Source organism: Mobula birostris, chromosome 3 (assembly GCF_030028105.1).
Source record: "Mobula birostris isolate sMobBir1 chromosome 3, sMobBir1.hap1, whole genome shotgun sequence".
In the NCBI taxonomy this organism is placed as follows: Eukaryota; Metazoa; Chordata; class Chondrichthyes; order Myliobatiformes; family Myliobatidae; genus Mobula; species Mobula birostris.
Genome location: NC_092372.1, coordinates 181,664,065 through 181,677,158, shown reverse-complemented (window position 1 = coordinate 181,677,158; position 13,094 = coordinate 181,664,065). Strand labels below are relative to the sequence as shown.

At 40.9% G+C, this 13,094-nt stretch overlaps 1 protein-coding gene across 1 annotated transcript in view; it reads right to left on the bottom strand.

The window, feature by feature from the left end:
- Window positions 1-13,094, bottom strand: part of LOC140195719 (alpha-2,8-sialyltransferase 8F-like) — a 76,333-nt gene that overhangs the window by 37,383 nt on the left and 25,856 nt on the right. The window contains exons 3-4 of the mRNA XM_072254427.1: window positions 6,367-6,453; window positions 1,602-1,743 (exon numbers count right to left, since the gene is read on the bottom strand). Of these exons, the coding sequence (XP_072110528.1) occupies window positions 1,602-1,743; window positions 6,367-6,453 (229 nt within the window). The remainder of the gene's footprint in view (window positions 1-1,601; window positions 1,744-6,366; window positions 6,454-13,094) is intronic.

Here is a 13,094-nt window from a genome sequence, read left to right as displayed (position 1 = left end):
TCCCCCAATCTGCATCGGGTTTCACCGGTGTAGAGGAGGCCGCACCGGGAGCACCGGATGCAATAGATGACCCCAACAGACTCTCAAGTGAAGTGTTGCCTCACTTGGAAGGACTGTTTGGGGCCCTGAATGGTGGCAAGAGAGGAGGTGTAGGGACAGGTGTAGCACTTGTGCTTACAGGGATAAGTGCCAGGTGGGTGATCCGTGGGGAGGGACGTGTGGACCAGAGAGTTGCGGAGCGACCGATCCCTGCGGAAAGCAGAGAGGGGTGGAGAGGGAAAGGTGTGCTTAGTATGTCCATACATGGCCTCCTCTACTGCCATGATGAGGCTAAACTCAGGCTGGAGGAGCAACACCTCATATACTGTCTAGGTAGTCTCCAGCCCCTTGGTATGAACATAGAATTCTCCAACTTCAGGTAATTCCCTCCCCCCTACCTTCCCCTATCCCTATGTCACTCTGCCCCCTCCCGCAGCTGCCTATCACCTCCCTCATGGTCCCGCCTCCTTCTACTACCCATTGTGTTTTCCCCTATTCTTTCTTCACCTTTCCTGCCTATCACCTCTCTGCCTCCCCTCCCCCACCCCTTTATCTTTCCCCTTACTGGTTTTTCACCTGGAACCTACCAGCCTTCTCCTTCCCACCCTCCCCCCACCTTCTTTATAGGGCCTCTGCCCCTTCCCCCCCCTACTGTCCTGACAAAGGGTTCCAGCCCGAAATGTCGACCGATCTTTTCCACTGATGCTGCCCGATCCGCTGAGTTCCTCCAGTGTGTTGTGGACTATATACATGTTTATTTCAGTGAAAGTGCTTCTTTGCTCACTATTTTGAATTACGTTACTGGCTATTTTTAATTTTACTTGCTATTTTGTATGTTTTGCACCTTGGTATTGGAGGAATGCTCTCTTGCTCAGCTGTATCTATGTCTGGTTTAAATGATAATTAAACTTGATTTGATCAGTTACTTAGGTAAGTTAAGAAGAGAAACACTTGCCTTCTTTTGCATAGCCTTTTCCTTTTCTTTTCAGTATCTTGCATAATTTATGTCTAATTTATGTTTTGTGTATTGTTTTAGCATACCTGTAATGCTACAAGTGAGTGTTTCATTGTTCTGGTTCCTTGCTGTACTGGAGACACTTGATCAGTAGTAGATCCTAATCCAGCTGAGGCAGTTCCATATTGGACTCTACCTTGTTTTCCTCAACAAGTCCAAACGAGATTGAGATAATGCATTTTCCCAGGCCAAATTCTGAAAGGATGTATTATATATTAAGTATATACCCAATTGTTTTGGAGAATGTCAGACCAAAATCATTCTGTAGATTTGGGAGATCCAATTTATCTGGGTTTTCATGGAACAACTGCATCTATCATGCTGGGGAATTATCAGAGACGCTGGCATGGATCCCAACAGAAGTAACAACTCAAATTGCAGCAGTCACCAAATTTGACACAAATGATCAGAAATGAAAGGATATTAAAATTTTACATTAGGAACATTGACTAGACAACATTAGGAACCATGAATATGTTTTTTTTCCTCATCCTCAGATTTAACTTATCTACAGTCTCCATGCACCACTGAGCAAACCAAAACTTACCTTTGGAATCAGGTCAAAGATGTCTTTGGTAACTAATTTTTTTTTGTTTTCTGCTGCATAACTGATGCTTGTACCCAGTGGAGTATTGACTTGTGTAATAATGAAATTTTTTGATGCATTGCAGCATTTCTGTAGCTGTGATCTGGAAGGCAAAACATTTTGTGACAATGACTGTTAAGTATCATATATTTAGGTGATTCATCACTACTCATTCAGGAGGCTGTAGGTGCATTCCCTTAATAAGGGATCAAGACAGCAATTTTCAGATCCAAGTGACACTATTGAAGAACAGCAGCCTTAGATATACCTAAAGTCTTGATCAACATAATCATCCGTCATCCAGCAGTATACTAAACAAATGAGGTGTCCTCATATTCTGTCTGGCTAGCCTCGAACCCGACCACATGAACATCAACTTCTGGTAATTTCTCTCCTTCTCTCTTTTCCATTCTCCATTCTAGCTCTCCTCTTACTCTTTCTCTTCTTCTCACCTCTCTCTGGTGCCCCTCCTCCTTCCTGTTCTTCCATGGTACACTCTCCTCCCTTATCCAATACCTTCTTCAGCTCTTTACCATTTCCACCTATCACCTTCCACCTTCTCACCCTCATCCCACCCCCCTGTGACCCATCTACTTTTCCCCACACCTAGCTTCACCTATCATCTGCCAGCTTGTACTCTTTCCCATACCCCTACCTTCTTATTCTGGTTCTTCCCCCTTCCTTTCAAGTCCTGATGAAGAGACTTGGCCTGAAATGTCAACTGTTTATTCCTCTCCATACATGCTGCCTGACCTGTTGTGTTCCTTTAGCATTTCGTGTGTTCTGCCTTTACACTTGACCTTCCAAAATGAATCACTTTACATTTTCCACATTAAACTCTATCTTCCAGCTCTGTATCCGATCAATGTCCTGTTTTAACTTTCAACGATATTGTACTCTGTCCACAACATTACCAACCTTCATGTCATCTGCAAAGTTACTAAACCACCCTTCCACATCCTTATTCAAGTCAATTTTAAGAATCACAAAGAGCAGAGGTCCAACAGCAGATCGCTGTGGAACACCACTGGTCATCGACTTCCATACAGAATATGCTCCACATGCAATCACCATCTGCTTCTATAGGAAAGCCAATTCTGAATCCACACAGCCAATTCCTCCCTGATTTTCTGAATGAGCTTACCAGGAACCTTGTCAAATACATTACATCCTCTGTTCTGCCTTCATCAATGCATTTTGTTACTCCCTCAAAGAATTCATTCAGGGTTATGGGATATAACCTGCCTCTCTCAAAGTCTTGCTGACTCTCCCAAATCAGACTATGCTTCTCTAAATGCTCGTAAATCCTATCTCCAAGAATCTTCTTCATAATTGGCCCACTACTGATGTAAGACTACTTCTTCTTCATGTGCCTTGCGTGTTACACGCTTGGGCGATCATGGCTTTCAACATCGAACGATCCCATGCAGTGTCAATGATATCTCGCACACTTAGATCTGTTAGTTCTTTCAGTGTCCATATATTTTCTTCTTTGCCTTCCACTTCCACGTTTCCCAGGCATACGGCCTTGTAATGTAAGGCATTCTACTTCTCCCTTTCTGATGACATGGCCCAGGAATTTAAGTTTCCTCTCATTTAATGTTCTCATTAAAGATCTTTTTGTATGGGCACGTTGGAGTACTGTCTCATTAGTTACCCTATCTCTGTATGCTACTTCCAGCATTCTTCTGAGAAACCACATTTCTGTTGCTTCTAAGGTTCTTTAGAGTTCTGGTGTTATAGACTATGTTTCGGAAGCATACAGCAAGATTGATCAGATGTAACATTTTAGTAGCCTAAGCTTTGTTGTCATAGAAATCTGTCTGTTGGTAAAAATGGGTTTCATTTTTTTGGAAGTTGGTTTTGGCAATGGCAATTCTTCTTTTTATTTCTACTTTACTTCTAGCATCTTGTGATATAAAGCTGGTCTTTTGTTCAAGATCTTGGTTACTGATGTACAATTGGCAGTTGGAAGTATCCTGCTCTTTTGATATTACCATAAATTTGTTTTTTTTTACAGTTGATAGTTAGACCAAAATCTGCACTTGTTTGTACTACTTTGTCTGGAAGGATTTGTAGGTCTTCTGCAGCACTTGCTATTAGGGTGGTATCATCTGCATATCTTATATTGTTGATATTAACACCTCCAATTTTTATCCCATCTAGGTCTTCTATTTCTCTGAGAATCATTTCGCTATAGATATTAAACAATTCCGGTGAGGCAACGCATCCCTGTCTAACTCCTCTTTCAATTTTAGTCCAACTGCTTATATTATCATCAATTTTTACCGCCGCTGTTTAATTCCAATATAAATTTTGAAGCAGTTGTTGGTCTCTTCCGTCAATGTTTAGTTTAGTGAGAATTTGAAATAATTTTTCATGATGCACTTTGTGAAATGCTTTAATGAAATCAAGAAAACATAAAAAGACATCATTTTCATATTCAATTGCCTTTCTGAAAGCATTTGTCTCACTGGTTATCCCTAGGGTTATCCCTACCCCTTTTCTTGAATAAAGAAATAACATTTGCCACCCTCCAATCATCTGGAACTACTCTTGTTGCCAGTAAGGATACAAAGATAATTGTCAAAGGTTCCCTTGCTTCCTGTCTACCTTGTGACTCTCTAAAAGCCTGTCTGACCATTGCTTACTAAACCCTAAGTAAGTTTTTTTTTCTTCCTCCTGACTAGAGGCTCCGCATGTTTTATCAGCCATGGTTCCTCCACCCTCCCAGCCTTTCCCTGCCTCAATGGGACAAACCCATCCAGAACCCATGCAAGCACTCCTTAAATAACCACCGCATTTCTGTTGTCCACTTCCCTGAGAATATCTGTTCCTAATTACGGTCCCAAGTTCCTGCCCAGTGGATTCATAATTCCGCCTCCACCGTTTAAGTACTTTCCCATACCGTGCGTTCCTATCCCTGTCGCAGGCTATGTTAGAGGTCAGGGAGTCGTGGTCACTGTCTCCAAAATGCTCACCCACCAAGAGATCTGTCACCTGACCAGGTTCACTGCCTAGTACTAGATTCAGTATAGCCTCTCCTCTCATTGACCTGCTTGCATATTGTGTCAGAAATTCTTGGACACACCTAACAAATTCCACCCCTCAAAACCTTCAGTACTCAGGAAGTGTTATTCAGTATTAGGGTAACTGCATCCATCGGTACTCAAAATTTTTCACCAAGAAGGCTTACATACAAAATACCTTCCTAATCTGTTGTCACATCTCATTTTCTTAGTTACTTCCATATTGCTATACACAGCTAGCTGGTATTTATCTCACATTGCAACAAATGATCAGATTTCACAGATTATTTAATAGGCCATTATAACCGTTGGTGTTGTCAACAGATGTAAATGATACTACTTAAGAATTAGGAGTACAGTAAATAAATTTTGCAGCCCAATATCTGATTTATCCCTTTACTGTTCACAGTGTGATTCCTTTGTAAACTTCCTGGATTCTATGGATAATTTGAAGGTACAGAGTTTAGGTTGATAAGCTTGCACAAAAAAATCTCTTATTAAAAGCTTGTGGTAGCTGTTGAATATACACAAAACCAGTTAAATAATCTGGAAATTAAAGAACAAAACTAGATGTTAATAATGACAGCCACAGAACTGTTGGGCTGTTGTTAAAATCCTACTGAAACCCATTTTAGGTGAGGAATTCTGCCATCCTTTCCCAACCTGGCCAAAGAATTCCTGCAGACTGAGCAACAGCTTTCATGGCGGGGCAGTAGTTAGTGCTGCTGCCTCACAGTGCTAGGGTGACAGATTTGATTCTGCCCTTGCTCCATCTTTTTCCCCACATCCCACATGCATTCTGTTATGTTAACAGACATTTCTCTTTCACACAAGTTGATGGGAAACAGTATCAGAAGAGTCACTATACATGTGTGAGGAAGTAAGTTACAATGCTACTACTATAAGATGACAGGAAATGTGATCAATGATGTTTTGTGCAAGGAGCTAGCCCAGACCCAATGGGCCCAATGGCCACCTTATGCATCATACAAGTAAGCTATTTAGTTCCACCAAAAATGCTATGTGGAAAAAGCAAGAATCAAATTGGATGAACCATTTTGCGTTGGCTTAGGGGCTAAATTTGGACATGGCACAGTCACTCCCAGTCTAGTCAACTTTGCAAAACCAAACTCCTCATTTGTCGTCACTTTCCATTCAGATCATAATCTCCCTTTCTGTTTATCCTTCTGAAGTACATAACCTCACAATTCCCCAAAATGAATTTTGTTTGCCAAGTTTTTGTCCACTCTATCTGTAGTCCATTATAGGGTCACGGCAAGCTGATTACAACAAGCCTTTCTATCTTATTTTTGTATCATCAGCAACCAGGATACCTCATGTTTTGTCTCATCATCTAAACCATAAATAACTGAGGGCCAAGAACTATTTTCTGGGGCACTCTACCAACTGCACCCTACAAAATAAAAAAAGAAACTGCTTAGAGGCACCTTCCACTTCACACCTTGATGTTTAGAAATTAAAAGATCAGCACTTTTATAGATAGCCCCAACGGTGAAAAACCCGGTCAAAGAGCACAGCTAATGGAAACCTTGATCTCAGGGGAAATGGCCTCCTGGCATGACGGTTTTGAAGCATATTGCTACTGTTCCTTTACAATATTTTTTCTTCATCAAACTCTAAGTATCAGCAATACTATAATTCTTTAAAAATGCTGATCTTTAACACTAGAAAATTACCGGATCTTTCTGTGCTCTGTAGAATTTTTCACCCATCCGCAATTCTGAACTTTCTTGAATAGTTTGATAAAATCATCCTCCGTAAACCTAAGATGATAAATCAAATAATGAAGAGGTAAATATGAAGGAAAACCCATGCATTATTTAAAATTCAGTATACAAGTGAAATACAGGTTTATTCCAAAGGATGGATTTTAACATGCATTTTCCATGAATGCAAGCTGCCATGTAGTCTGTGATACAGACAGGCTTGCCGTTTACCTCCTGATGAATACTCCTTTGCCCAGAAGTGGCGGAGCAGGTGCATTGGTATCTGTCCTGGCTCACACCTAGCAGCTCTACAAAGTGTTGCTTTGATTGCATCTTGATGTTACTATCACAAAAACCAAAAAGACAATTGAACTCAGTCAAACACACCTTATTATCTGCTCAAAACACATGAAACATGGGAACATATTAGCAGGAGTAAGCCACATAGCCCTTAGAATTGCACTGCCATTTAAACCTGCCAGATTTCCAGTTGAAAGAGCTGACCGTGATCAAGTGCTGCAATCTAGTGGAGTCCAAGAATGTGTGCTGAGAGGTCCTATTAATTGAATTGCATCCTTCTCAAAAACCCATGCATAGTTACTGACAGATCATTTGAAATATATTAGAGTTATCTGTGTTAAGTTGCTATCTAAGAAGAATTCAAGCTGTTCATATTCAAAAATGTATTTTTAGTAGCATTGTGGTCTTTAACTTCATTTTTTTGCATTCCTTTTGTTTTAATGTATCTATTTTTATAGAATCTATTTTTAAAAAAGTTTTATATAAGACTATTTCTGCATGACATGGGCTCATTTTCCTTTCTACTGCCAGTCCTCCTCTGATTTCCAGCAACATACCTTGGTCTGCAGCCCTCACTCATTTTTACAGTCTGGTTTTGTTGTAAGTGAGCTTCCTCATGTTGGTGAGCAACTGGATTTTAGTAGACAGAAGAACAGGAACTCCTTCAATATTTACTGCATTACAACTTGTAAACTAGAAAACAGCACCTTGCATGATTGTTATAGAGACATAGTGTTGTAAAATTCCACACCACAGAAACAAGCCTTTCGCCCATTTAGTTCATGTCAAACCATCAATCTGCCCAGTCCCATTCACCGGCACCTGGGCAATAGCCTTGCATAGGCCTCTCATCCGTGTACCTGTTAAAATTTCTCTTAAATGTTGAAATGCACCACTTCCGCTGGCAGTTCATTCCACACTCTCACCACCCTCTGAGTGAAGAAGTTCTCCCTCATGTTCCCCTTGACCATTTCACCTTTCACCCTTAACACATGGCCACTAGATGTAGTGTCACCAACCCCAGTGGATAAAGCCTGGTGGAAGTTACTCTATCTATAATTTTGCATACCTCTAACAAATCTCCTCTCAATCTTCTACATTCTAGGGAATAAAGTCCTAAAGATCTGCAGTGTCGGGTAGCTGTATTGTTCTATAGAAGGGGGAAATTAACAACCTGTTAATCAGTATGTAGATGATAATGAGACTCTCTCAAAGTGGTGACTGTCTCCAATTAATGCAGGGCTGTGGGCCACAACTGCTGTCAAGTTATTGTAACTGTGATATTCCTCGTTCTATCAGTGTGGAGTTGTCAGACAATTATGATAGATCTTTTGAGGCAACCACACTTTGCCATGATTGTCCATAGGCCTTCATGACATACATGATTCAGGAGACTCTGCAGATACTGGGAAATCTTGAGTAACACACAGAGGAGCTCAACAGGTCAGGCAGCATCTGTGGAGGGAAATAAACGTTCAATGTTTCGGGTCAAATTCCTTCACAATCTTAGCCTGAAACGTCAACTGTTTTCTTCACTCCATAAATGCTCCCTGACCTGCAGAGTTTGGCCAGAGTTTTGTGTGTGTTGCTTAGATACAGGATGGATAATACTCTTTTTAATCTGGAGAGATTAGTCAGACAAAAGCAAAGTATAAGAAACCTGATTTTATCCAGGAACCTGATCTTTGCAAATGAGTGTCCACTGAATCAGGCTCAAAAGCTGATGTGCAGAAAAGTCCAGGCAAATTTGCCAGTGACTGTGGCAACTTTGCTCTCATAATTAGCTCAAAGAAAAATGAAATTATGCATCTACCTTCAGCAAACACCCCACACATAGACCAAATATTCCTGTAAATGGTGAGTCTTTCTGCAGTGGGCTAGTTCACATATCATGGCAGGTCTCTCTCTCAATCAGTCAATATTGATGACAAAGTCAACAAGACAGTAAGAGTCAGCTTTACTTTCAGAGGACCGAGAAATGTGAGAGCAAAGAGGAATTAGCCTAATGACAAAGTGGAGATGTATTATGCTATTGTCACCCATACTTTTATGTTTGCGAAACAAGGACAGTGTACAGTAAACTTGTCGGACAGAATAGACAATTCCACATCATTTGTCCATGCACAATAGTTTACATTAATTAGCCAGGCAGATTCCAGACACACAGATTCCTTCTCAAATAAATCTCTAAAGCAGTTACACATGCTGAAACGTGAGGAGGACATGTCAGAAGCATGCCGTGATGATAAAATATCAAAGCAGCTACTTTATGGAGAGCTTACTGAGGGCAGAAGTAGTTGACAGAAAAATGTATTTCAAAGACTCCCTGAAGAGCTTCAAAACTGATGCTGGGAACAGCAAGACAAAAGATTCTGCAGATGCTAAGAATCTTGAGCAACACACACAAAATGCTGGAAAAACTCAGCAAGTCAGGCAGCATCTAGCGAGAGGAATAAACAGTCAATGTTTCAATTCTGATGAAGGGTTGACTATTTTTCCCTTCCATAGATGCTGAGTTCTACCAACATTCACACACATTGGTCATCTGTGGGAAAGAAACTATCAAGCCAATATTGGTATAGTCAGCCATCTCTGTACACACCACATTATAGACTAGTTATCATGGTGTTACTCCAGAATGAGTGATGAACAATGGCAACAAGAGCACCGAGAACAAACCTACATGGGGTCCCACTGAGCAATGTCTTTGAGTTTATTTCAATGGTATCTAAATTGACGACTTTCAGGAAACCATAAACTTGTATTCCTTGTTGCAATTATGCTCCTCAGGGCCTGACTGTTGACTGTGAATCCCCTAACTTGATTTATCTTTCCAAGGTACAAATCCTCATGCTCATCAATCAAACTCCTTCTCCCATTTCTCAGCGCACTTATCCAGCTGATCAGCAGCTCTGTATTCCTAATAACTATCTTCACTGTCAATAACACCATCCGTTTTAGTGATATCTGAAATCTTATTCTGCATACCTTGTACGTTCTCATCCAAATCACCAACTACTGTATAACAACTAGTAATGGGCCTTGCACTGACACCTGTGGAATGGCACGAGCCTCCAATCCAAAAACAATCTTCCACCATCACCCATGGTTCCTCCCATCAAGGCAACTGTGTATCCATTTAGCCAGCTGTCCTTAGATTCCATGTGATCTAATTCGCATAACAGTCTACCATGCAGAACTTTATCAAACCCCTTCCTAAAGTCCATGTAGACTACATTTATTTCACTGCCCTTATCCTCCTCCTTGTTTACTTCTTCAAAAACAAACAACTAAATCAAATATGTGAGACATGATTTCCCATGCACAAAGCCATACTGATTATCTTTAATCAACTCCTCTGGGAATTCCATGTGATGTGAAATAGATAAATTGTTATTGAAGCTAATGCCCCCTGCCCTTCACCCAACATCCAAAGCCTTGCTTCGGCCACATCCTGACTTGTACACTCTTATCCAGATTGTGAGTCATACCACTGCTTCTCTCAGCTATTACACTGGGGTTTTTCGTACCCAGATTACAGCTCCCTGCTGGTCATCCTATCATCCTAAAATATTAGATTCTGTGTTTAATTGGATTTCAATCTTGATGATTCTATTTCAATTCCAGAGGAGTACTCAAACTTCACCTGACATGAGAGTGCTATCAATACACCAAAAGCTTGTTTCACCCCTTTGCAACAATTAGTAAAGATAGCAAATCTTACAGAATAGGAACTGTCTCAAAATGCTGGTGGAATGCAGCAGGCCAGGCAGCATCTATAGGAAGAGGTACAGTCGATGTTTCGGGCAGAGACCCTTCATCAGGATTAACTGAAAGAAGAGATAGTAAGAGATTTGAAAGTGGGAGGGGGAGATCCGAAATGATAGGAGAAGACAGGAGGGGCAGGGATGGAGCTAAGAGCTGGAAATTGATTGGCAAAAGGGATACAAGGTTGGAGAAGGGAGAGGATCAAGGAACGGGAGGCGTAGGGAGAAAGAAATGGGGAGGGGAGCACCAGAGGAAGATGGAGAGTAGGCAAGGAGTTATTGTGAGAAGGACAGAGGGAGAAAAAAGAGAGAAAGAAAAGGTGAAAAATAATAAATAAGGGATGGGGTAAGAAGGGGAAGAGGGGCATTAATGGAAGTTAAAGAAGTCAATGTTCATGCCATCAGGTTGGAGGCTATCAGACGGAATATAAGGTGTTCTTCCTCCAACCTGAGTGTGGCTTCATCTTGACAGTAGAGGAGGCCATGGATTGACATATCAGAATGGGAAAGGGACGTAGAATTAAAATGCGTGGCCACTGGGAGATCCTGCTTTTTCTGGTGGACAGAGCGTAGGTGTTCAGTGAAACGGTCTCCCAGTCTGCGTTAGGTCTCGCCAATATATAGAATGCCGCACTGGAAGCACCAGACGCAGTATATCACAATAGCTGACTCACAGGTGAAGTGTCGCCTCACCTGGAAGGACTGTCTGGGGCTCTGAATGGTGGTGAGGGAGGAAGTGTAAGGGCATTTGTAGCACTTGCTCCGCTTACAAGAATATGTGCCAGGAGGGAGATCGGTGGGAAGGGATGGGGGGGAACGAATGGACAAGGGAGTCGTGTAGGGAGCAATCCCTGTGGAAAGCAGAGGGGGGGGGGAGAGGGAAAGATGTGCTTGGTGGTGGGATCCCGTTGGAGGTGGCGGAAGTTACGGAGAATTATATGTTGGTCCCGGAGTCTGGTGGCAGAATGCTCTGTCCTCAGTAAGGACCTTACCTTTGTCCCCCTTCGCCCACAACGCAGCAAGTTTCGCGTGTGCCATGACACTGAACTCTTGTTCCCCCGGCTCCGTCTTCAAGCCCACTTCTTCGGCAGGGACTCTCCCACCCCCGCCAATGACTCCCTTCTCCTGTCTTCAACCCTCCTCCTCTTCATGGACACCCCACTCTGGTCTTCTGCCTGCTCTGGATCTCTTTATTGCTAACTGCTGATGGGACATCAACTGTCTCGACTTCACCACACCTTGTTCCCATTCCAACCTCATTCCTCCTGAATGCTCTGCTCTCCACTCCCTCTGCACTAATCCTAACCTTACTATTAAACCCGCCGATAGGGGGGGGGGTGCTGCTGTAGTCTGGTGTACTGACCTCTACCATTTTTTAAATTTTTTATATATTTTATTTAATTTTTAGAGAGGAAATATAAGGACCTAATTAATACAATTAATACATATTGAAAAAAATAATTCAAATACATTAACTCTAAGGGAAAAAAAACACCTATCCCAACACCATCTCCCCTCATTAGAAAAAAGGAGGGAGAAAGAAAACCATAAAAGACAGGAAAGAAAGGAGAGAGAAAAAAAAAGAGATTAAAAGAAAAGGAAGAGTAGGCATCCAGCTCTCAGAGTCAGTTTAAAATACAAATTAAAGAAACTAACTTATAATAAGGGATATATTAATTAAAAAAAAATTAAACAATCTGGGCATTTAAGTAATCCAAATATGGTTGCCAAATCTTCATGAACATAGTGTATCCATTCCTAAGGGTATAAGTAATCTTCTCAAGGGGTATACAATTTTGCATTTCTTTATTCCAATGATCAATATGTACAAGGGAATCAGATTTCCATGTTACTGCTATGCATTTCCTGGCCACTGACAATGCAATTTTAATAAATTTGGATTTATTCCTGGGGAATTGTTCTGTGAGACAAACTCACCCTCTACTGCCAATAATTTCTTATTATGGGACATATTAAAAACATACTTAAGAGGACAAATAATTGGATATTTTAAGGGTATAAAAAATAAATATGTAACAAAATTAAATGAATTGGAGAAAGAAATAACACAATTAGAAAAAGATTGTCGGAATTTAACAACAGAGGAAAATTATAAAAATTTAATAAATAAAAAATAGAGTATAACACAACCTATAGAATAGAAAAAATGATACTAAAATCAAAACAACAATATTATGAATTAGGAGAGAACCCATAAAATACTATCTTGGCAACTGAGTGTGGAAGAAACCTCCAGAACAATAAATGCGATTCAAACAGGGGAAGGTAAGGTTTCATATAAGCCAAAAGAAATAAATGATACTTTTAAGCAGTTCTATTCGGAACTATATAAATCAGAATCAGTGGGTGACTCACTGAAAATTGATGATTTCTTTTCTAATTTACAGCTTCCCAAATTGAGTCAACAAGATCAGGAAGAATTGAATGCCGCTTTTTCTAGGAATGAAATTGAAAGAGCCCTAGGCTTATTACAGGCTAATAAATTGCTGGGAGATGATGGTTTTCCCCCTTAACTTTATTGAGAATTTAAGGATCAATTAATGCCCCTTTCTATGAGGGTTGTGACTCAGGCTGAGGAGACCCATACTCTACCGGAATCCTTTTCAACAG